The 21,636-nt window shown below is 44.7% G+C and overlaps 1 protein-coding gene across 3 annotated transcripts in view; it reads left to right on the forward strand.

Annotated features, from left to right (window-relative positions):
- The first annotated feature begins 632 nt into the window (after positions 1-632).
- The window catches only part of CA8 (carbonic anhydrase 8), a 58,085-nt gene continuing 37,081 nt past the window's right edge, over positions 633-21,636 (forward strand). Inside the window, exons 1-3 of one of the 3 annotated variants that reach the window (XR_013234126.1) lie at positions 633-884; positions 1,853-2,044; positions 14,006-14,130. Coding sequence is in view for 2 of the 3 variants with exons in the window: in XM_077352331.1 (XP_077208446.1) it covers positions 806-884; positions 1,853-2,044; positions 14,006-14,130 (396 nt within the window). In the remaining variant the exon portion in view is untranslated. The remainder of the gene's footprint in view (positions 885-1,852; positions 2,045-14,005; positions 14,131-21,636) is intronic. The other 2 variants (XM_077352331.1, XM_077352330.1) reach the window with 2 other exon arrangements.

Raw genomic sequence — 21,636 nt, forward strand, 5'->3', positions numbered from 1 at the left:
GTTATACTACACTTTAAAAAACAAAACAAAAAACCAACAACAACAAACAAACAAATGAAGAAACAAACCAGAGGCTCGTACCACAATGTTGTCAACTGAGCTGCAGGTCTAGATTCATCTATGAAATAAAACAGGTATATACAGATCCTTGCAGTCAGAAAAAAGAATCAAGATCTAAACAGAGTCAAAAGGTAGTCTACTAATAAAACTTGAATTACAAAAAGTGAGTCAACACCATGCACTAAAAGCAAGTTTTTCTGCAGCAAAAATTTTAAATTCCCCTTCCTCAGTACAAGGACACACATAAACATATAACTCTGTATTGAGCTTATTTAAAATATGGTTATGTAAATCAAGTCTTAGGACATGCACATCCCATCCGGTTGGGCATACTAGTTTTAGTACCTTCTCCTGAAACATCTAATTTTTTTCATTGCAGCCTATTTTTCTGTCTGCAGTGTCTGGTTCTGTTTTTATCATATTCTGTCTCACCCTGGTTAATAATATCCCATTTCAGACCACAACTAGAAACAAGTCACATACGGCAAAAAATGCATGCCTGTTGTCTTCTTACAAAACGTACAATCCACTTGGTTCGGGTATATGTTTGTTATACCCAGTCACAAGCTCAGCTGCTCTGCAAAGCAACTCTCTGCACCTCTCTCTCTCTCTCTCTCTCTGTGTGTGTGTCTCATACACACACACATACACAGAGCCTGTCTGAGGAGGACAGACTTCCGCAAAGCTGCCTCACAGAGGGACCCAGAGCACTCAGAGGGACAGAGTAACTGCTGAGTGCTTGCTAATGGCTGACAAGAGCTACATTGAGGAATCTGAGCCCTTGCCTGAGAAAGAGGAGACTGTGGAGTGGGGCTATGAGGAAGGTAAGAGTCTGTGAGCTGCTAGCTGGTCTGAAGGAGGGAGACATTTCTTTGTGTGAGACGGAGAAAGTTGTGTGAAGGTAAAGGATACATTTATTCTAGCCATCAATGCATTTTGATACTACTGTATCAGGTGTCATTTGAGCATATCAACTTTGATCCTATTTATGCTGGCCTCTGGTTCACAATGTGCATGTTTTGTATTGAGGTAAAAAAAAAATCTGAAAGCTATAGAACGGATTCCTATTTAGTCCTTTTTTTCAAAAGGTAAGGCAAACAGTGGGTTTTGTGCAAATAACTGACACATTCCCTTGCAGTATTTGAAACTCAAACACTGTTGCTCTGAGAACCTGACAGTGCTACCATCTGCATGCACACACACATACACACAAATGAATGGCTTTTGTTGCCCTTTCACTGTCCAGTGAACACAGACCATGGCAAATTAAAGGGATTTCTAATCTCTCTCCCCCTCTCTTTCTAATCCAACATAGCTAAAGCTATGAGTATGGCTCAGGCTCATGTTTGATATGACAGCCTTGCTTTAACAATTGCATGTGAAACATGGTGAAAGAGGGCTGTTTCTCCTGAAAAAAATAATAAAAAACACCTGGGTGCCAATAGGTTGACACGATCATGGCTGAAAAGAAATTTTCACTTCAATTTCGGTTGGCTGGAGAATACGAGGTTATGTGTTTCCATAGAATGGGTAATTTGCTTGAAGGGAATGAGAATTCATATATCAAATGTATTCCCTGGTATACAAGTATTTCTGACAAGGTGTATGTAAGCTTTGCTTCACTTCATGCTGGAAGGACCAGAATGATTTGAGTGAATTTTTTTAGAACTTTCTAGGAACTTTTACCTGTGTGGTGATTGGTCTAAATCACCATTCCAACCAATAATGTGTGAGGATATAGAAATATCTTTGTTGTTCAGTTCATCCCAATATGATTTGATTTCTTTTTCAGGAGTTGAGTGGGGATTAGTCTTTCCTGATGCTAATGGAGAATACCAGTCTCCTATTAACCTGAATTCAAGAGAAGCCAAATATGACTCTAAACTGCTAGAAGTACGTTTATCACCAAACTACGTTGTATGCCGTGACTGTGAAGTCATCAACGATGGTCACTCAGTCCAGATCCTCTTAAAATCCAAATCAGGTATGCTTTCCCACTATTTATGGGATTTTAAAAGAATGTGTTTAGACAATCACATTATCATCATCACAATATTAGCAGTAGTAGCAGCACTACCATTAGTTGTATTTGAAATACAGTATTTAGAGTAGTCAAAATCATTCTCATATAATAGCCAGAATATCTCTCAGACTTATTATTTATTTAATTAATCTTTATACCACCCTCCCTTGCAGGCTCTAGGCAGTGTCCATCAATGATAATACAATCATACAAATAATTAACATTAAAACATTAAAAACCTTTAAAAATGTGCATCTTCCATTTAAGTTCCAGCTAGATGAGGGCAAATTGGCACCATTTATATCATTTCAGGTATTCCAGTCTCTTCCCTGTTTACAAAACATGCTGACCTCTCTATATCAGTTATCCATATATGGACACTTCCCCCTCTTAGAATTTAGGCAGATGTTGTACTCAATCCAATATTCATGTGTTTACATGTTTCCAACTTAGACCTTCAATACTCAAATATAAATCACCCTGATTCTATGATTATTTCTCTTGAAGGGGTGGTGGAAAAAAGGAGGTCAGGCTAGGGTTTCAACGGTGGAGCATACAGTTGGTGGGAAATATGGTTGGTGATTAGGAAGTGTCAGGTTGCATTCCTAACATTTCAGGTACTGGAAATTACCTTTCTCTGCCAGAGACCCTGGAGAGCTGCTATCAGAGTAGACAGCACAAGATAAGTATCATCAAAAAGCAGGACCAGCCAATTAAAAACAGCTATATATAAAACAACATAGGCTGTAAAACCAACAATAAAATGATCAGGAAGAAGCTCAGCTTAAAACTCAAGCAAATAAAATTGTTGACAGTCGCATAGGTCTCAGGTGCACTTTCAATCAGAATTCCACAGACAGGACCTGCCATTGGACAAGTTCTGTCGTTTGTCATCACCCACCTTACCTTGAGAGGTAGGGCACAAAGATAAGATGGCCTTTGGCAGTTTGTAGCATTAAAGATAAAAATCCACACTTTGAATTAGGCCCAGCAGCAGATTAGCAGTTCATGTGTTCAGATCAGGTCATATGGATAGACTTCCTTGTGCACAGGCCTCCTGTGGAGCTCCTACCTCAAACATTAGTTAAGGAATACAGTGGAAAGATCAGCTCCTGGCATTCTTGGAGAAAACTTCGGTCCTTGTCCCATACCAGTTGGGCTTCTGTCCTGGACACGGGTGGAGATAGTTCTGGTCACCTTGACAGATTATCTCTGGCACTGGCTAGATTGGGGCGATTTGGCTATCCTCGTGGTCTTAGGTCTGTCAGCTGCATTTGACATGGTCGATCATGAGTTGTTAGTCCACCGCTTTGCTGGGGTGGAGATCAGCCTGCAGTGGCTGATCTTCTTTCTCCATAACTGGACACAGAGGATGGCAGTGAGGAAAGAGTTGTCTGGCCCCTTTGCTCTCCCCTGTATGGTGCTGCAGGGGGTGATACTTTCCCCCATGCTTTTTAACATCTATATGCACCCTCTGGCACAGCTGGTCTGAGGTTTTGGGCTGGGTAGTTACCAGTATGCAGACGACACCCAGCTTTTTCTCCTGATGGACGGCCAGCCAGACTCCCCACCAGAAACATTTGCCAGTTGTTTGGAAGTAGTGTCTGGATGGCTCAGGCAGAGTCGCTTGAAAGTCAGCACCTCCAAGATGGAGGTCTGGTGGCTGGGTAGGAAGGGGCAGCATCAGGAAGCATGCCTCCCATTCCTGGATAGGGTGCAGCTTACAGCTGTACCACCGCTAGCAATTTGGGAGTGATCTTTGATGCCTCCTTATCTATAGAGGAACAGATCATGAAGGTAGCTCAAGTGGTGTTTTACCAACTGTGCCAAGCTAGGCTACTAGCGCCCTACCTGTCCCCAGAACACTTGGCCACAGTGATCCATGCAATGGTCACTTCCAGGTTAAACTTTTGTAATTCACTCTATGTGGGTCTTCCCTTGTTTCTGACCCAGAAATTGCAGTTGGTGCAAAATGCAGCTGCTAGGGTCCTCATGTGATCATCTTGGAGGGCCCATATCCACCCTCTACTGAGGCAGCTGCATTGGTTACCAATTAGCTTCTGGATCAGGTTCAAGGTTCTGTTTTTGACCTTTAAGGCCATTTGTGGCCTGGGTCCTGCGTATCTGAGGGACTGCTTGTCTCCTTATGCCTCCCATAGGGCTCTCTGCTCTGAGGGTTTGCGTTTGCTGATTGTCCCCAGTTCCTGGTAGGTATACCTGGCCTCAACCATGGCCCTGATCTGGTGAAGTCCTGGCCCTGATCTGGTGAAGTCCTGGTGAAATGAGCTCCTGGAAGACCTGAGGGCCCTGATGAAACTACTACAGTTCCACAGGGCCTGTAAGATGGAGCTCTTCCAGCAGGCATTTGATTGAAGCCAGGCCAGGTATAGGCCCAGTATAGACCCTCACATGCCAAACATCTGGGAGATACCTCTCCCAAGGGTGGTGGTAGATAGTTGTCATCAGGTGTGAATGCGTGGGCGAGGAAGGACATAGTTAGATTTTGCTGCCAATATTGTTGTATTTTTATGGTGTTTTATGTTTTTTTTATTGTAAACCGCCACAAGCCGGCAGGGTCTGGGAGTGGCAGTTAATAAAAGCAAATATAAACAAAAATAAATATATACATGTTTTGTGCATTACAAAAGTAATTAATCATGTAGGAAGGAAGGAACCATGAATTTTCCGTTCATGAATGAGGTAAATGTAATACTAGAATTGGTGCACAACAGTGGCCTTGTGACAGAGACTGTCTTGTACAGGATGGATAAAGCCCTAGGTGTTACCTTCATATTCTGACTTCCTTTTATGTGGATAGTTTCAAGTGGGTAGCGATGTTGGTCTGAAGCAGCATAACAAAATATGAGTCCAATAGCACCTTTATGAACAACATAGATCTATTCAAAGAGTTTAATAAATCTTTGTTGGCCTTAAAGGTGTTATTGGACTTTTATTTTCTCTCATGTGCTCAGAATACTATAGAGCTGACTTTTTTTGGTGTGTTTCCCTACCAAAAGAAAATTCTGGATCTTACTATAGAGGACACCAGTACTCAGAATCTAGTAGAATATTTAACATATATTCAGCCTTTTATTGCTAAATTCAATGTAGCAGCTGGAGGAAAAAATAGAAAATTTCCACTATGCATGTAGCCAGCTGGCTAGCAGCATATTTTGAGGATGAAAATCTATCAGTGGATAGATCCCATACAATGAACTTGCAGCTCAGGTTTGGACAAAGGTTTGGTGCACTGCTTCTTCAGAAGCCACAAGAGATGAGGTGTGAGTGACTTACACATCCTTCCCCTTCACAGGCAGATATAAAGAGAAGAGACACATATCTCCATGGAAAAGTGTCATGCTCTGTTGATAGAGGGGTAGAATACACATCTTTTCGTGGGTTTGTATATATTGTCTGTTTTTGGAAGTGACCCAGAAGCACAGGAGATAAAGCATGAGTCACTTATTCTTCTTTTTCTACCTCATCTGGAGAAAGTCTGAAGTGGCCCCTAGTACTACAGTATTGGGAAAATAATGATATTTAAATTGACAATCACTATATTACTTTGCCTCTTGTGGCGCAGAGTGGTAAGGCAGCAGAAATGATGTCTGAACCTGTCTGCCAATGAGACTGGTTCAATCCCAGCAGCCGGCTCAAGGTTGACTCAGCCTTCCGTCCTTCCGAGGTCGGTAAAATGAGTACCCAGCTTGCTGGGGGGTAAACGGTAATGACTGAGGAAGGCACTGGCAAACCACCCCGTATTGAGTCTGCCAAGAAAACGCTAGAGGGCGTCACTCCAAGGGTCAGACATGACCCAGTGCTTGCACAGGGGATACCTTTACCTTTACCTTTTTATGATGTGGCCATAAAATATAAAGTCAATTGATAATGTTTTGGCATAACATGACCCGGTGCTTGCACAAGGGATACCTTTACCTTGATATTACTTTGCTGTTAGTGTCTTGTGGTCTTTCAGTTTGAGGCATATTCTACACTGAAATTCTTATTATACCTGTCTCATTAGCACTGTTCATTCATACAAAACTGCTATCTCAGTAGCAGCAACTGGAAATGTGCATATTCTGCAAACAGAAGGCATTGGACAGATATATTATCTACGTTCTAAAAGGTATTCATATTAGTGGCCTACAAAATAGAAGCTCTAGCATCTTAAAGCCTATCTGATTCATTGCAGTATGAACACACAATGAAGTAAGCCTTTGTGTATAGAAACTCCTGCTGCAATAAATTTGTTAGTCTTCAAGGTGCCATCAGACTCTTCTTTATTCAGTTTGGCATTTTTCCACTGAGGGATTTTATCTAAGGAAAAAAGAAATGTGAAGAAGCAATGAGACTGTCTGCCTCAAGGGGTAATGCTTTTATACACAGGATCCAAGGCAAATTGGCATTTTGCCTCAGACTATGAAAAATCTCCTCGGCAGGAAGTAATAAAGACCAGAAACCTCAACATCTTTTATCCAAATGTTTCACACTAGTTTTCCCACTGAACAAATTATATTATTAATGCAGGCTCAAAGAAACAAACACTGAAGTTGGGAGAAAAGTTAATATATTCAGACTTCTAGAAACACAGTGTAATGCTTGGCTTTCCTTTCCCCCTTCATTACGTGTTACTGTTTCCTTTACAGATTGCATTGATATTCTATTTAGATTTTTGTCCATTACTTTCCTGAAATCTTGGGTTGGGTTTTATTTTTACTCTTTTAAAGTATAGCACATGAACTATAAAGAATTTAAAATAAAATGCTGAACTAAAACCTACATTGCAGTCAAAGTTCAATTTCTTATCCATTAGATATTAGATCATCAGAAATAATGGGAAAGTTCTGGAATATTCAACCTGCTCTCAATTTTTACCTTCCTGCTTTTCATTTGTTTGTTTGTTCTACTGTGGGGATCTATCAGGCCCACATAATCAAGCATCACTCCCCTCAATGACTCCTGCTGGTTGATTCCTAAGGCTGTTATTCATGTACTGGTTTTCACAGCAGTCAGTTTGCCAACCATTTTAAATTCTCCTTTAAAAATGTTCCTGTTTATGCATGTGCTCTGATACTGCATTGTTGTTGTTTTGCAGTGATTATGCATTTGAAACAGTTACATCGGTAACTCTCCAAGTGGGAGGGGGAACTTCCTATGTTGTGCTAGACACTCAGTGGAAGTCCATGGCCAGCTGCAGTGTCACCCGACTGCTACTTTGGCACGCTGCTGGCAGGCCTCATGGGAATTGTAGTTCATGGACATGGATACTTCAACAAGAAATTTCCATGGGAGTACACTGGCTTTTGAATGCCAACACTACCACCTTGCCCCTCTGTGGTATACTGTTCTTTGTAGAGAATGGGCAGGATGAACCACAGCAGACCACAGGTTCTCATGCAAACTGAAAGCCCCTATCACAACTTTCCCCCAAGTTTTTTAAATCACTGGGGAGCCAATCCAAAATGGGAGCCTCTGCCCATAGGCTGAGAAAACTGTGCTTCCTCATTTTCATGTAAGAGGAAACCTGCATTTCAGACAGCCACAGAGCTCACACAAAGTGGCACAGGGAAGACCCTTCTGCTTCACTAGATAAACTATCAAATGACAGCCTTCCCCATCTTGTTTGCTGCTAAGAGGTAGCTGCTGCACATAATTACTTGTGTGCTACAGTTCTACAGAGAAGCTACAGTTTTGTAGTCCATGTGATTCCACACAACCAAAGGCTCCACTTCCCTATAGTGAAGACAACCCACTGCTGGCAGAGAATCAGCAGCATGTGCCTCAGGCTCCCATTGGTGGATGAGGTACCACGAGCAGAAAAGGAGCTATCACAGGGCACAGGGAAGGAGACCAAAACCACACTGATGATTATGCATGAGAAAAAGGGCATCCTCGGTATCATTGGAAAAGAAAAAGCCATTGTAAAGCTAGTAAATACTGCGCTGAAAAGATGCAGTCACTGCTATGGGGTGGAGCAGTGGTCCCCAACCTGCCTGGTGCCGGGCTGCGAAGGCCTTGGCACCGGGCCATGGCTTCCTCCCTCCCCCGCCCGAAGCAAGAAGCTCGCCAGGCCGCGAGCAAATCGGCTGTCGAAGCGGCCGATTAGCTTGCAGACCGGCAAGCTTCTTGTTTTGGGCGGGGGAGGGAAGAGAAGCTTGCCGAGCCGCAAGCTAGTCGACCGCTTTGGCGGCCGATTTGCTGGTGGCCCGGAGGGGCCAGGAGGCGAAGCCGCGGCCACCGGCATGGCGGTGGTGCAAACGCGCACGCGCGGACTGCCGCGCACGCGTGTTTGTGCCCCTGCCAGGCGCAAATGCGCGTGTGCAGCAGTCCGCGCACCCGTGTTCGCGCTGGGGCTGCCGCGCGTGCGTGGGCCCCTGGGCCTCCCTCTTCCCACTCTCCGGAGCAGCGGTCCGTGGCAGCCGAAAGGTTGCGGACCACTGGGGTGGAGGACTGTGCAGAATGAAAAATACTACGGTGGGTTTTCCATAGTGAAAATGGTGCCACATACAGAAATAATAAAAAAGGTGTCTTTTGGGCCATGCATAATATACCCTAGAATTTATCTACCGTAAATGGCTTAGGTGCCAAGGCTTTCATAGGTGTTCACTTCCACATAGAAAAGCAGCAATCTTTAGTTCACTTGTTGAGACCAAATCTATGCCACAGTTCATAGTCCCAATTTACATGGGGAAGATTGTGGCTCTGCCACAACTTATTCATAATTAAACTCCCCCCATGAGAAGTGTTTAAAGAAGAGTTTAAACTATTAGATCTTTTCCTGCTCTGGGACATTTGCCTTCTCTATCATGGAGGATGATAGAAAGCCTCCCAAGATAGATAGCAAATGCCACAGGATCAAAGAGATCATTCATCACTAGGCTAGAGGAAGCTTCTATCATCCTAGCCTGATTCCTGTATCTGCCAAGTAACTCACCTCTCTGTATTCTAAGTACAATTCTAATTCATAAATTACTTGTTGGTATTGAGAAGCCTTCATCATCCACTCTTTACTACAGCCACATGATCAAATCCTATATTTGGAGAAGTCAGCTTAAGGATTCTCTTTACCTCTTCCCCATTGTAGGCTTTAGCAGCAGAATCCCTTTAAACCAAGGGCTATTCCGCACCAGGATCTATGTGGCAAATTGGTTGCAGGATGAAAAAACGCCATTTTAAATTGTGGAATTCGTCGTTATGCATACCTGGCTTTGTAGTGGAATCTAGTTGCGTTTCTATCGTTTCCCACAGGTTTCCGGTCTCGGCAAAAATCGATAGCCAGGAAGCGATATTGCCGAGCTCATCCCGCCCCTGGCCATCAAGCAGCCAATGGGCGGCCGTTATCATGATCCCAAAAAGCCCCTTTCCCTTTAAGGAAGTTAAAAAGAAACACGTTGAAACGAATCTGCGTTGATTCATTGCAACGGAGAGACCCATCTAGGTAGCAGGTGGTGTTTGAGCTGCAGTTTCATCGATGCCACACTCCCCCTGAGTGAAAAAAAAATTAACCCCCCCCCCCAGCATGGGCGCGATTTTCGGCCGAAAATACAGTGAAAAATAAAGGGAAAATAAACCAGCAAACAGGGCTGTGTGTTGTTTCATGCTTGGTGACTTAAAACAGCTCTGCAGCCAGGGAAGCCTCGCTGGGTAAACGAAGGCTCGCCGGTGCGTTGACCTCCACTCACTCGGAGAAAAAAAATGGCAATCGCTTCGCCAGAAGATCAGAGGAGAGAGCTAGGGGGAGGGACTTTGCAGAAACCGCAACAATGGTAACGCACAGAACTTTCCCGCTAGTGTTGCAGATTGGTTGCAAGAGTGTAGCGCTTTCCGGAGGGTGAATACACTTTTTGGGATTTCCCTGAAAATGCTACAACGAAGCGCTTTTTGCGGATCGGTTTCAGGAGTGTTGCAGATTGTCAACGACGTTGTGCATAACAGCAAAACAGTAGCGATTTCAATTTGTAACCATTGTGCTATTTTGGACGAGTGCGGAATGGCTACAAGAATCTGCCAAGGGATCATTATGTTTACTTTCTCTCCTCTGTCCCATCCATTCAGTATATCTCATTGCAATCTGTATCAGTTAGGCCTATGTCACCATGGTATTTTCATACTGGCAAGAAAATCACCTCATGTGTACTAGACTGAACTCTTGGCAATATTCACATTTATTACTTTAAAAAGTTGAGCAAAGGCTAATTTGTGGTGAAAAATACTGTTATTTGTGTTGGCTTTTTGTTGAAATTACACTTTGTTCTTTCTTTTGTGAATTCAGTTATTGGAGAATTTTAAAATCTTAGCAAATATAAGGAAACTAAGCCAGTGAATGATAAAATGTAATCTATATCATTAGTTTCTTACATAATCACTTCAGAATGATCCTGAGATTTCAATCAAAATAAAAATTAGGATAACTTCATTTACTTCCCCCCCCCCCCCATTTAAACACGGTGGTATCCTGAAGGCTCAATTCTGAACTAAAGAAAGAAAAAAAAATCTAATGCTCTGGAACCCACAGAATGCTTGTACTAATGTTTTTCAAGTTGTTAATACTTGGCAAATACAATATATTGCTACTTTGAATCTTAACAATGCATATTATGAGCTCTAAGAACATAGGGCATTCTGCAGGTTATAGGCACAACCAGTGGTATCTTATAAAAAGATAGCTGCTTAAGAAAAATAAGAGCAACATAGATAACAAAATGTAAATATAGATGTTTTCCATCATATTTAGCCTCACAGTATCTGTTATATATCACAGGCTTTAAAAGAAACAAAAAGCTAAGAGCCCATGGTATGGCTATGCATACCTAAGAGAAATACATAACAACTTTTATCTTCCATTATAATAAGTTGTTCTATCTTGTAAAGGTAAAGGTAAAGGTAAAGGTATCCCCTGTGCAAGCACCGAGTCATGTCTGACCTTTGGGGTGATACCCTCTAGCAGTTTCTTGGCAGACTTAATACAGGGTGGTTTGCCATTCCCTTCCCCAGTCATTACAATTTTACCTCCCAGGAAGCTGGGTACTCATTTTACTGACCTTGGAAGGATGGAAGGGTGAGTCAACCTTGAGCTGGCTGCTGGGATCGAACTCCCAGTCTCATGGGCAGAGCTTCAGACAGCATATCAGCTGCCTTACCACCCTGCGCCACAAGAGGCTCTTGTTCTATCTTATATATAAAAAATAAAAAAAATAGGAATATAAAAGAATATAGCAAGATACATTGGAAAGAAGAAGAAAAAACCCTACCCTGGAAATAAGTTTGAATCCATAGAACAAAATCAGCTAAGGTTGCAATTCTATGCAGTTGCCTGACTGTAAACCCAACTGAAATCAGTGGGATTTGTTTCTAAGTAAAAAAGCATCTGGTGCAAGTTTGTTCATTAAGAAACCCTCCCTAAGGTTGCCAGCCCTTGGCAGGAAGAAAGCTGGAGTGAGTTGATGTGTCTCCTGGGTTCTCCCAACTTTTCTCTGATCTTTCTACTTTGCTACAAAATTTTGGAATAATTTGCAGTAAAGTCTACGTGGCTGCTGAATGTGTGAGTACATTTGGATCTTTAAAAAATGTTACTAGAATATTGTTTTATTATTATATAATTACTAGAATTAAAGTCTATTGTAGCTGTCAATCCAATAGGCGCTAGTACGGGGGGAGGGTGTAAAATACAGGAAAGAGAGAGAGGTAGAAATAAGGAGAGTGATAAAGAAAGAGAGACAGAAAGAGGAGAGAAAAAGAGAAAGAAAGAGAGAGAGATAAGGAAAGAGAGAAAAGAGAGTGACAGATGGAAAGAAAGTAAGGAAGAGAGAGAGATAGAAAGAAGAACAGAGAGACAATTATGGAGAGAAAGAGAGACAAGAGAAAAATGACAGAGAAAGAGAATAAAATAGAAAGTAGAAAATAGAAAGAAGAGAGGGAGAGAAATAAACAAATAGCGAAAGAGAAAAAGAGAAAAAGACAGATAGAGAATAAGAAAAAAGAGTGATAGAAATAAAGAGAAAGGTAAAGAAAGAGAGGGATAGAAAGAGAGAAAGACAGAGAGAGAGAGATAGAAGGGGAGAGGTAGAAAGAGAGAGAGGAGAGAGAAAGTGGAAAAGGCCTGCTACAGTGGCTCCTAGGCTCGCTGGGCCTTTTCAGGGCAGGGGAGGGAATTCAATGGGGCTTTCCGCACTCCTTCAAAATCGCACAATGGTTGCCAATTGAAAACGCTACAGTTTTGCCATTATGCACAACGTCGTTGACAATCTGCCACACACCTGAAACCGATCCGCAAAAAGCGCTTCCTTGTAGCGCTTTCAGGGAAATCCCCAAAAGTGGATTCACCCTCCGGAAAGCACTACACTCCTGCAACCAATCTGCAACACTAGCGGGAAAGTTCTGTGCGTTACCATTGTTGTGGTTTCTACAAAGTCCCTCCCCCTAGCTCTCTCCTCTGATCTTCCGGCGAAGCGATCGCCATTTTTTTTTCTCCGAGCGAGCAGAGATCAACTTTAGATCTTTTAGATCTAAAGCCGTTTAGAGGCTTCCCCGGCTTCAGTCCCTCCCCAGAGCTGTTTAGTCACTAAGCACAGAGAAGCCCGTTTGCTGATGTATTTTCCCTTTATTTTTCACACTGTTTTCGGCCGAAAATTGCACCCGTGAGGGGGGGGGATTTTCTTTTCACTCGGGGGGAGCATGGCAATGATGAAACGGCAGCTCAAACACACCTGCCAGCTGGATGGGTCTCTCCGTTGCAACGAATCAACGCATATTCGTTGCAACGGGTGTGGTTTTTTTTAAAAAACTTTTCTTAAAGGGAAAGGGGCTATTTGAGAGCATGCTAACGGCCACCCATTGGCTGCTTGACGGCCAGGGGCGGGACGAGCTTGGCAATAGCGCTTCCTTTCTAGCGATTTTTGCTGAGACCGGAAGCCTGTGGGAAACGATGGAAACGCAACTGGATTCCACTACAAAGTCAGGTATGCATAACGACGAATTCCACTATTTTAAATGGCGATTTTTCGTTCAGCAAACAATTTGCTACAAGGATCCTGGTGCGGAAAGCCCCAATGCCTCCCCCACACCCGAAAAAGGCCCTGCGAGCTTCGGAGACACCATGTCAGACAGCGCTGACAGTGCTAAGTGCTAAGTGGAAGCCTCATTACCACTGGACATCCCTAGCCCCACCCCAGGGAGTGTGCCAGGAGAGACTAGGGCAGCTGTGGGTTCGCCACGGCAGGCAGCCACCTGGGACAGTGTATGCCATTGTGGGAGGAGGCTGGGCTACCACTAAGCTGCCTGGGGCGACCTGGGAAGTCATAGGGCAGTGCAGTGGCCAGGCGGAGCAGCACGGCAGCCAGGCAGGGCAGCACGGCAGCCAGGCAGGCCAATGCCACCCCACCCAGCCTGGGGACATTGTGAGGCAGCGTGGAGGCCGAGTGAGCTAATATTGCTCTGAAGGTGAGGAGAAGGAAGGAGAGGGGAGCAAGGAGTCTGGGTGGTGGGTTGGCCTCTGGGGGCCAGGGTGGAGGCCACATGGCTCCCGGGGGTGGGGCAGCTACCCTTCAGGCCTCCAGGGGCTGGTGCACAGGACACAACACTAGCATAGGCTCAAGTGCTGCCTTCCAGGCTGGAGGAGGCTGGGGCCCTCCTGGGAGAAGAGGTAAAGAGGGAAGGGGGAGGATTCCTTGTGTACGTGTTTGTGTGTGTGTGTGAGAGAGAGGGAGGGAGATGGATTAAAGCGTTCTGGAGCAGGTATGTGTCCCACATACCTGTGAGAGCCTGGGTGTCAGTGCTTTTTCTCAGTCAGACTAGCAACAGGAATACCACCCAAGCCCATCACTGCGGAAAGCTCCTTTAAGAGGAAACATTGTGTTGTTGTTCATTGAGAAAGTTTTCACAAAATTACTGTCACTTGCTGCAATTTGTTTTCTTTTGCAGTGCTAGTTGGAGGACCATTACCTCGGGGACATGAATTTGAACTGCATGATGTTCGATTTCACTGGGGTAGAGAAAACCAGCGTGGCTCTGAACACACAGTTAATTTTAAAGCGTTTCCCATGGAGGTAAGAGAGTTCTCACCCTGTACAGCCCCTGCTTCGGAACATTAAACCATTGCCCCTAAACCTGTTGGTTTCATTTTAACTCAACAGTTTATTGATTTATAGTAAAACTTAAAGGCAGTCATTTGAAGGAAGCACTAGGAATTTGAATGGACATGTATAGCACTATGCCTCTGGTGGAAATTCGGCTGCATGATTAATTGGTCATAAAGTTAACCTACAATGCTATTAACTTCTGCATTAATAATATTCTAATGACATTGGCCCTGTTAGTGCTTCCTGTGTCACCTTGACTAATAGCTGGTACAAACAGGTGCTGGCATATAGTGCTATGGTGTGATAAATAAATCAAGCCCAAACCATCAATGAGATTGTTTAAAGAACAGATTTTGTTTCTTTAGAAATAAGGTCATGAATGGCACAACAATGTCCAGTTTTTAGAGAAAGGCAGACTTTCAGAAACAAAAAAGAGACAACCATAGTCTTAAATTCAAACTACTTCTGGTTTTACAACACTATGTGTTCATCTGTGATGCTGGCTGGAGTTACTGAAGTATTTCCTCATGCTATGCAGTTAATCCTTTATATTATAAAAGTTCTTTCAGGACATTTTTTTTGGCTTTAAATATTTTCATGCTATTTATCTTAATCCCTTTAGAAGCTTGAAAACAAATTTCCTTTCCATTTTAATTCTTTGTGGGATTTGTCATTAAGCACCAAGCTGCTCTGATAAATGCTGGTTTTCAGCCCTGTGCCAAAGGAAATTTGGGTCCATGTGATAGACAGGAGTCTATCCTGCCCCTGCCAACCAGCTGTTTTGCTCCTGAGCCTATGGGGGACACTGCTCCAATATCCAATCCCTGTGGGGGAGGGGAGGGGCAGTTATTTTGCGTCTGCCTCAGCAGCAATCAGGCAGTTTAAAGGATAGTTCTGTCTGGTAATGTGGCTGAGCGGTTTTACTGGTGGGAGACGACAGCGTACCCATGAAGCCAATTTCTGGCGACAAACAGATTTGCAGCTATTTAGTCTGAATTTTGGGAAAGGGCAGGGTAGGATGAGTAGGATCTTTTGTGTACATGTGAAAGGATCTGATCTGGTGGCCAGTAAGCAGGATAACAGCAAGGGTTAAAAGGAATTCAGATTACACTGTGAAGTTATAAAAAATGGCTCAGTCAAGCTTCTGCTGTGATTGTCTGAGACCTGTGCTGCTGAACTGTTCTTTTAAACAACCTGTATGTACATAAATAAATCTTCTTTGTTATTTTTATTCCTGCCTTAGTGATTTCCGTGTTCTTCTTGCTCACACAAAACTTACCTCATGGCATTGAATCCAAAGCACAAGTTAATGGTGCTTCATCACTAAGTGAAAACAACAACAACAACAAAAATCTGTGCAAAACTTTGATTCTTTTAAAATAAGCATTGGAAATGAAATTTGGTTGCTTTAGAAATTCCCCATAGCATTCTCTCTGAAAAACTGGACATTTGTCCAGACAATGAATTTATCTAATGATAGTTTTAAATTTAAATGAAACATAAATTCTGATATTAAGATTGTCAAGAAGGATTTGAGCTTTTGTGTGACTTGTTTGACGTAGCCTAATAGTACAATGAAGGTATTCTAAATCAAATTAAGAATGGCTTTATTTTGCATATTCTCAGGAATACTTTCTATCATAACTACTATTTGGTGTAATAAGGAGATTGAGTCAAAATGTAGGGGACAACAATGGCCTATTATCAGCATCTCTTTACTACATAAAGCAGACTTCCCATGGCCTGGTCTATGCTTCCTAGTTCCTGCTCCTCTCAGCAAATAGTTCTGATTTAGGATCCTGATTAATGATGGGAAAACTAACTCTAGTTAACATGTGTGCCTACAGTCATCGTGGGTAACAAGAATTACTTTTAAACCACAATTCTCCATGCAAGAAAGAAAGGGTGAGGAACAAGATATGAGGTGTACGTGTAAGCCTAAATTTTTGCATGTTGTTACTTTTTGCTGTTGCTAAATGAGATGCCTGAATGGTCCTATGTCTTTTGTAGTCTAATTTTTAAAGGAGTACTGAAACTCACAAGAAGCTCACAAATTGAAAATCTAGAACCTCAGAGGTAGAGAGTGCAATATATTTTGTACCTTATTATTAGAAACTGGAATATCCTGCTTGGAGAGATAACAGGTGTTAGGATTTCTGGACCTGGCTTGGTCCTGAGTAGGGTTGTGCGATTCGGCCGCCGAAGCGGCCGTTCCGTCCGGACGCAGCCAGCGCCGCGCCGCGGGGGGGGGAGGGCGGTGCCGGTAGCGGCGTGACAGCGGGCGCAACCACGCAGGCGTGGCTGCGCCCGGATGGAACGGCCGCTTCGGCGGCCGAATCGCACAACCCTAGTCCTGAGTCCCTCCAGAGAAATAGAGCTGCAGTCTAACAGAGCATTTGAAAGTATGCAGTTATTAGTTACCTTTGTGGATGAGACACAGATCTAGACTCATACCACTTTGAGGTTTAAGATAAATCTTTACTAGGAAAGATTATCTTAAAACCACCCGCGGCGCCACGGGCACCACAGACTAAATAAAGCAGTAAGGCCATGGGGGGAGGACTTAGGGCGGGCACGGCTCCTGATTTGCTCCTCCGAGTGTCAATCCTGAACCAAGGAGGCAATGGGGAGGCGCGCGAAGCGTCTCCTTTCGGGAGGGTAGGGGGGCGGGAAACAGCCTTCTGTCGGCCCCGGGAGCGGCCTCGCCAGACGAGGCCGCTCCTGGAGTGACAGAATGCGTTGGAGTCTTTCGGGAGGATGGGGGGGGCGGGAGCCGGACTTCTGTCGGTCCCGGGAGCGGCCTCGCCCGCCGAGGCTACTCCCGGGGCTGACAGAAAGCCGTTTCTGTCTTTGGGGAGGGGGGGCCGAGCCGGCCTTCTCTTGGCCCCGGGAGCTGCCTCGCTGCGGTGAGCCTGCTCCCGGAGCCGAGAGAAGACCGGCTTCTAGCACCCATTTTATTCAGTAATAAAATGGGCTATATTTCTAGTTTAAAAATATGTCATATTCATCTGCTTCAGTCTCCTTACTGAAGCAGAGTTCAAAAGTTTAGCTACAAAAGCAGCACATTGCAATTCCATATGGCAAGGCTGCAGGCAGGATTATATGCCACACATCAGCAGATGGAGAGAGTTGAGTCTAATGGTGGCTGCTTGGTTCAGCAAAGTAGTGGTCCCCAACCTTTATTAGGCTGGGGACCGGCAGGGTATCGGGTCGCGCCCGCAGGGACCGCGCCTGCGTGGGCCACGCCCATGCTTCGGCCCGCGCCCGCGGGCCGCACCCGCGGATCGGGCCGCGCCCGGCCGCGCCCGCGGGCCGCACCCGCGGATCGGGCCGCGCCCGCGAGCCGCGCCCTGCCACACCCGCGGGCCGCACCCGTGAGCCGCGCCCGGCCACGCCGCACCCGCGGGCCGCGCCCGCGGGTCACGCCCGGCCGCGCCCGCGGGCCGCACCCACGGATCGGGCCGCGCCCGCGGATCGGGCCGAGCGGGCGCGGCCTGCACGGGCGCGGCCCGGCCCTGATTCCCTCTCCCCGCCCTCCCGCGGTAAGTAGCTTCCCGGGCCGCAAGCTTGCGGCCTGGGAAGTTTTTTACTGCGGGGGGGAGAGGGAGCCGCGGCCCGGCGCCATGGCCTTTGCGGCCCGGCGCCGGGCCGCGGCCCGCAGGTTGGGGACCACTGCAGCAAAGCACACTGGGCTTCTCTTCCTGAAGAAGCAGGAAGTGGGAAAGAGCCCACCTTAAACTAAGGAATCCCACATGGCTCAGAATTCCCTGCATCTTCACAAATGACCACTTGATGTCGCTGGTGAGCACACAGCTTAACAACAGCCCTTCAAGGGTGACTTTATCAAGTTACTTGCAGATTGCATTTCCAACACAGGTAATCTGGATAAAAATTAAAGGAGAAGCTAGTTCCATGGTATAACTAAAGCTGCCATCCTAAAAGCATCTTTCTGTGAGTAAATTTCTCTGAAAATGGGTCTTACATCTGAGTAGACCTGTTTAGGGTGGCTGCCTATATCTGTAAACATCTCTTATTTGTGAACCACAGACTTAAGCAGCTGATTTGAATTAAATGGATATGCAGGTCTGCTTAGGCCAATGGAACAAATAGTGGATATATTCGTTTTGCAGATGTATTCTGTAATATTTAATTAAATTTAGAGCTTGCAGAATACCTAAAATGAAGCATATTAGAGAGAGCTGTTGTTTTTCAAACTTGTGAAAAGACACATTTTGCCAAGTTCTATCTTTCCCTCCAATTTTTATGGGAATTAAGCAACATCCTGTATCTTTAAGTGAGACAGTATATTCTCCCTGTACATCTGGGTAACCTCTAAATTCAAGGCTAGGACATTTTGGTTCATGATTTAGCTAGAGGATTTCCAGTGTGACCTCTGGAACGGACATGTTTAAGATAAATTACTGTGTTGTCTTGACAGTAAGTCTGCTCATGTGATTCAAAGTCTCGTTCCTTGTTTTTGTTATGTAATTTTCAGTAAAGGTCTCCGTTTAAACAACAACAAAAATCTATGGCTAAAGAAATTTGTAACAAAGCAGACTTTGCAGAACCGTCAAGCTAACACATACAGTGATCAGATCAGTCATTTTAAAACCCTAAATTCTGTCAGCTTTACTGCCAGAAACTGTAATTATAAATCAGAATTAAAAAGAGATGATGCCTTTTCAGTAGTTGGTATAATGCTGGGAAACTACTTTTTAGCTAAGAAGGTATTGATTCACTTGCATTTACAAAGACCTTTTCCATATGACAGTCCTATCCTCTGGAAACACAAGTGTCATTACAGCTGATGATGTAGCATAACAAGGTGGCTTCCAAACAGTTGTTCTCTCTGTCCTGGTCCTCTTTTTCTATGCCAAAAAAATTACTAATAGATTACCAATGTAACAGTCTATCAATATGTGAATAAACTAGAGTTGCCAGGTAGTGTGTGTGGGGGTAAGGAGGTAGAGTTGCCAGATCCAAGTTGGAAAATGTGGAAATTTGAGGGCGGAGTCTAGGGAGGACAGAGACCTCCCTGGGGTATAGTGCCACACAGTCCACATCCCAAAACATCAGTTTTCTCCAGAGGAGTCTGGAAATGAGTTGGAGACTGGCATCCTACCTGGAGACTGGCACCCTGGAGTCTGGAGGTCATACTTGGAAGCTGACATCCTAACAATAACCTATTTTTAAAACCTGCCAGAAACATCCACCAGTGACATGACAGTGTGGGCTGCCAGCCTGGCTTTGCCGAGATCTTTTACAAACTGCACAGCAAAGTAGGTTTGTAAAATATGGCAGAAAAGTCAGAAAAGAACTCAGATGATGCATGGAAGCCCCACCATATTATGAAAAATCAGGCACAACCCCTATTTCACAACAGCATCAAACCTGAGAAAATCTTCTGTACAGAAAGAGCCCATCAGATTTTGTGGAATGTATTGGTCTGAGGACTATGCATCCAAACAAAAGAAGCCGGAACTTGGGCTCCAATGTTCTAACTCAGTAATGGTAAAACACATTTAGAGTCCCGTGGCACCTTTAAGACCAAAACATTTTTATTCAAGGCATGAGTTTTTGTGTGCGCACACACTTCCTCAGATATAATGTTGTGGTAATGGTAGAAAGCGCCATTAAGTCACAGCTGACTTATAGTGGCCATGTGGAGTTTTCAAGGGAAGAGATATTCCATGTCACAACCCTGGTATTTCTTGGAGGTCTGACACCCAAATACAGGGTCAACCCTGCTTAATTTCCCAGCTCTGATGGAATCAGCTTGGTCTATCAGGTCAGGAAATCCATAGTAAAACAGCAGCTGGATGCACCTTCTCAATATAGAGTACCTCTTCCCACTGTCCATTTTGGCCCATTATGCACGGAGAGGAAGGTCTGCATTCAGAGTGGAATGGCAGCGGCTAAAATCACCAATTATGCACGCTGCAGGTGGCAACAGGGCGCAGAGTCAACGTATGCCACCGAAAAAGCCGCGTTAGCGAGATGCAGAAGAAAGTGGAGCTTCCCGGAACCAGGGCGCAACCAGAAGCGGCTCCAGAGTAGCCGTGTGCATAATCGGATACTCTGGGTTTTGCCGCCATTGTGTTCCATCCTGTGCGTAAGTGGTTTGCTTCGCTTCTTCCTCCTCTATGTTCTCCATGCCGCCGTTTCAGCGGCCGTGCATAATAGGCCTTTATGCTGCTGTCCTTGACATTTCAGTCCACCTTATGTACCAGGAGGATCACAGGTAGTACATGTCCCTTTACATGTGATTGGAGCACCAAAACTGAGGGGCTTTTTGCACGCCTTCAAAATCGCACAATGGTTGCCAATTGGAAACGCTATTGATTTGCCATAACGCACGACGTCGTAGACAATCTGCCACACACCTGAAACCAATCTGCAAAAAGCGCTTCCTTGTAGCGCTTTCAGGGGAATCCCAAAAAGTGGATTCGCCCTCCGGAAAGCGCTACACTCTTGCAACCAATCTGCAACACTAGCGAAAAAGACCTATGCGTTAACATTGTTGCGGTTTCTTCAAAGTCCCTCCTCCTGAGCCTGTCCTCCAAACTTCCGGCGAAGCGATCGCCATTTTTTTTTCTCCGAGCGAGCGGGGATAAACGCATCAGCGAGCCTCTTTCTGTTTAGAGGCTTCCCTGGCTTCAGTCCTTCACCTTTAGTCACTAAGCCCAAACCACTGAAAAGCCCGTTTGCTGATGTATTTTCCCATTAATTTTTACACATTCATTCAGCCGAAAATCGGGCCCATGAGAGGGGGGGGGATTTTTTTTTTTTCACTCGAGGCAGCGTGGCAACGATCATACGATCAAACGACAGCTCAAACACATTAGGCAGCTGGATGGGTCTCTCCATTGCAACGAATCTACACAGATTCGTTACAATGGGTCTGTTTTTTTTTTTTTTAAAAAAACCTTTCTTAAAGGGAAAGGGGCTGTTTGGGAGCATGCTAACGGCTGCCCATTGGCTGCTTGACGGCCAGGGGCGGGACGAGCTTGGCAATAGCGCTTCCTTTCTAGCGATTTCTGCCGAGACCGGAAGCTGTGGGAAACGCTACAAAACGCAACTGGATTCCACTACAAAGGCAGGCATGCATAACGACGAATTCCACTATTTTAAATGGCGATTTTTCATTCAGTAACCAATTTGCAACAAAGATCCCGGTGCGTAAAGCCCCCGAATGCCTGACCCTGGCATTTGAGATAAAAGGCCATCAAAAGGGGGAAGCTGCAGGCACAATTCAGGTCGGAGCATTCAGTAGGTGGTAGGAAGCAATCTGAGACCTCTTTGTGTGTGTGGTGTGTCTGTAGTTTGGTGATCAGGTGTAATTCCAAGAGATTTCATAGCCCCTCATAGCCAACCCTAACAAAGTAACCACTGGAGTTTCCTGCATTCTGATTCATACCTATCAAAGTTGTGTGCACATGCAAGTAATAATATGGTGACTGTACTTATTGGGAG

Source organism: Paroedura picta, chromosome 9 (genome assembly GCF_049243985.1).
Source record: "Paroedura picta isolate Pp20150507F chromosome 9, Ppicta_v3.0, whole genome shotgun sequence".
Taxonomy (NCBI): Eukaryota; Metazoa; Chordata; class Lepidosauria; order Squamata; family Gekkonidae; genus Paroedura; species Paroedura picta.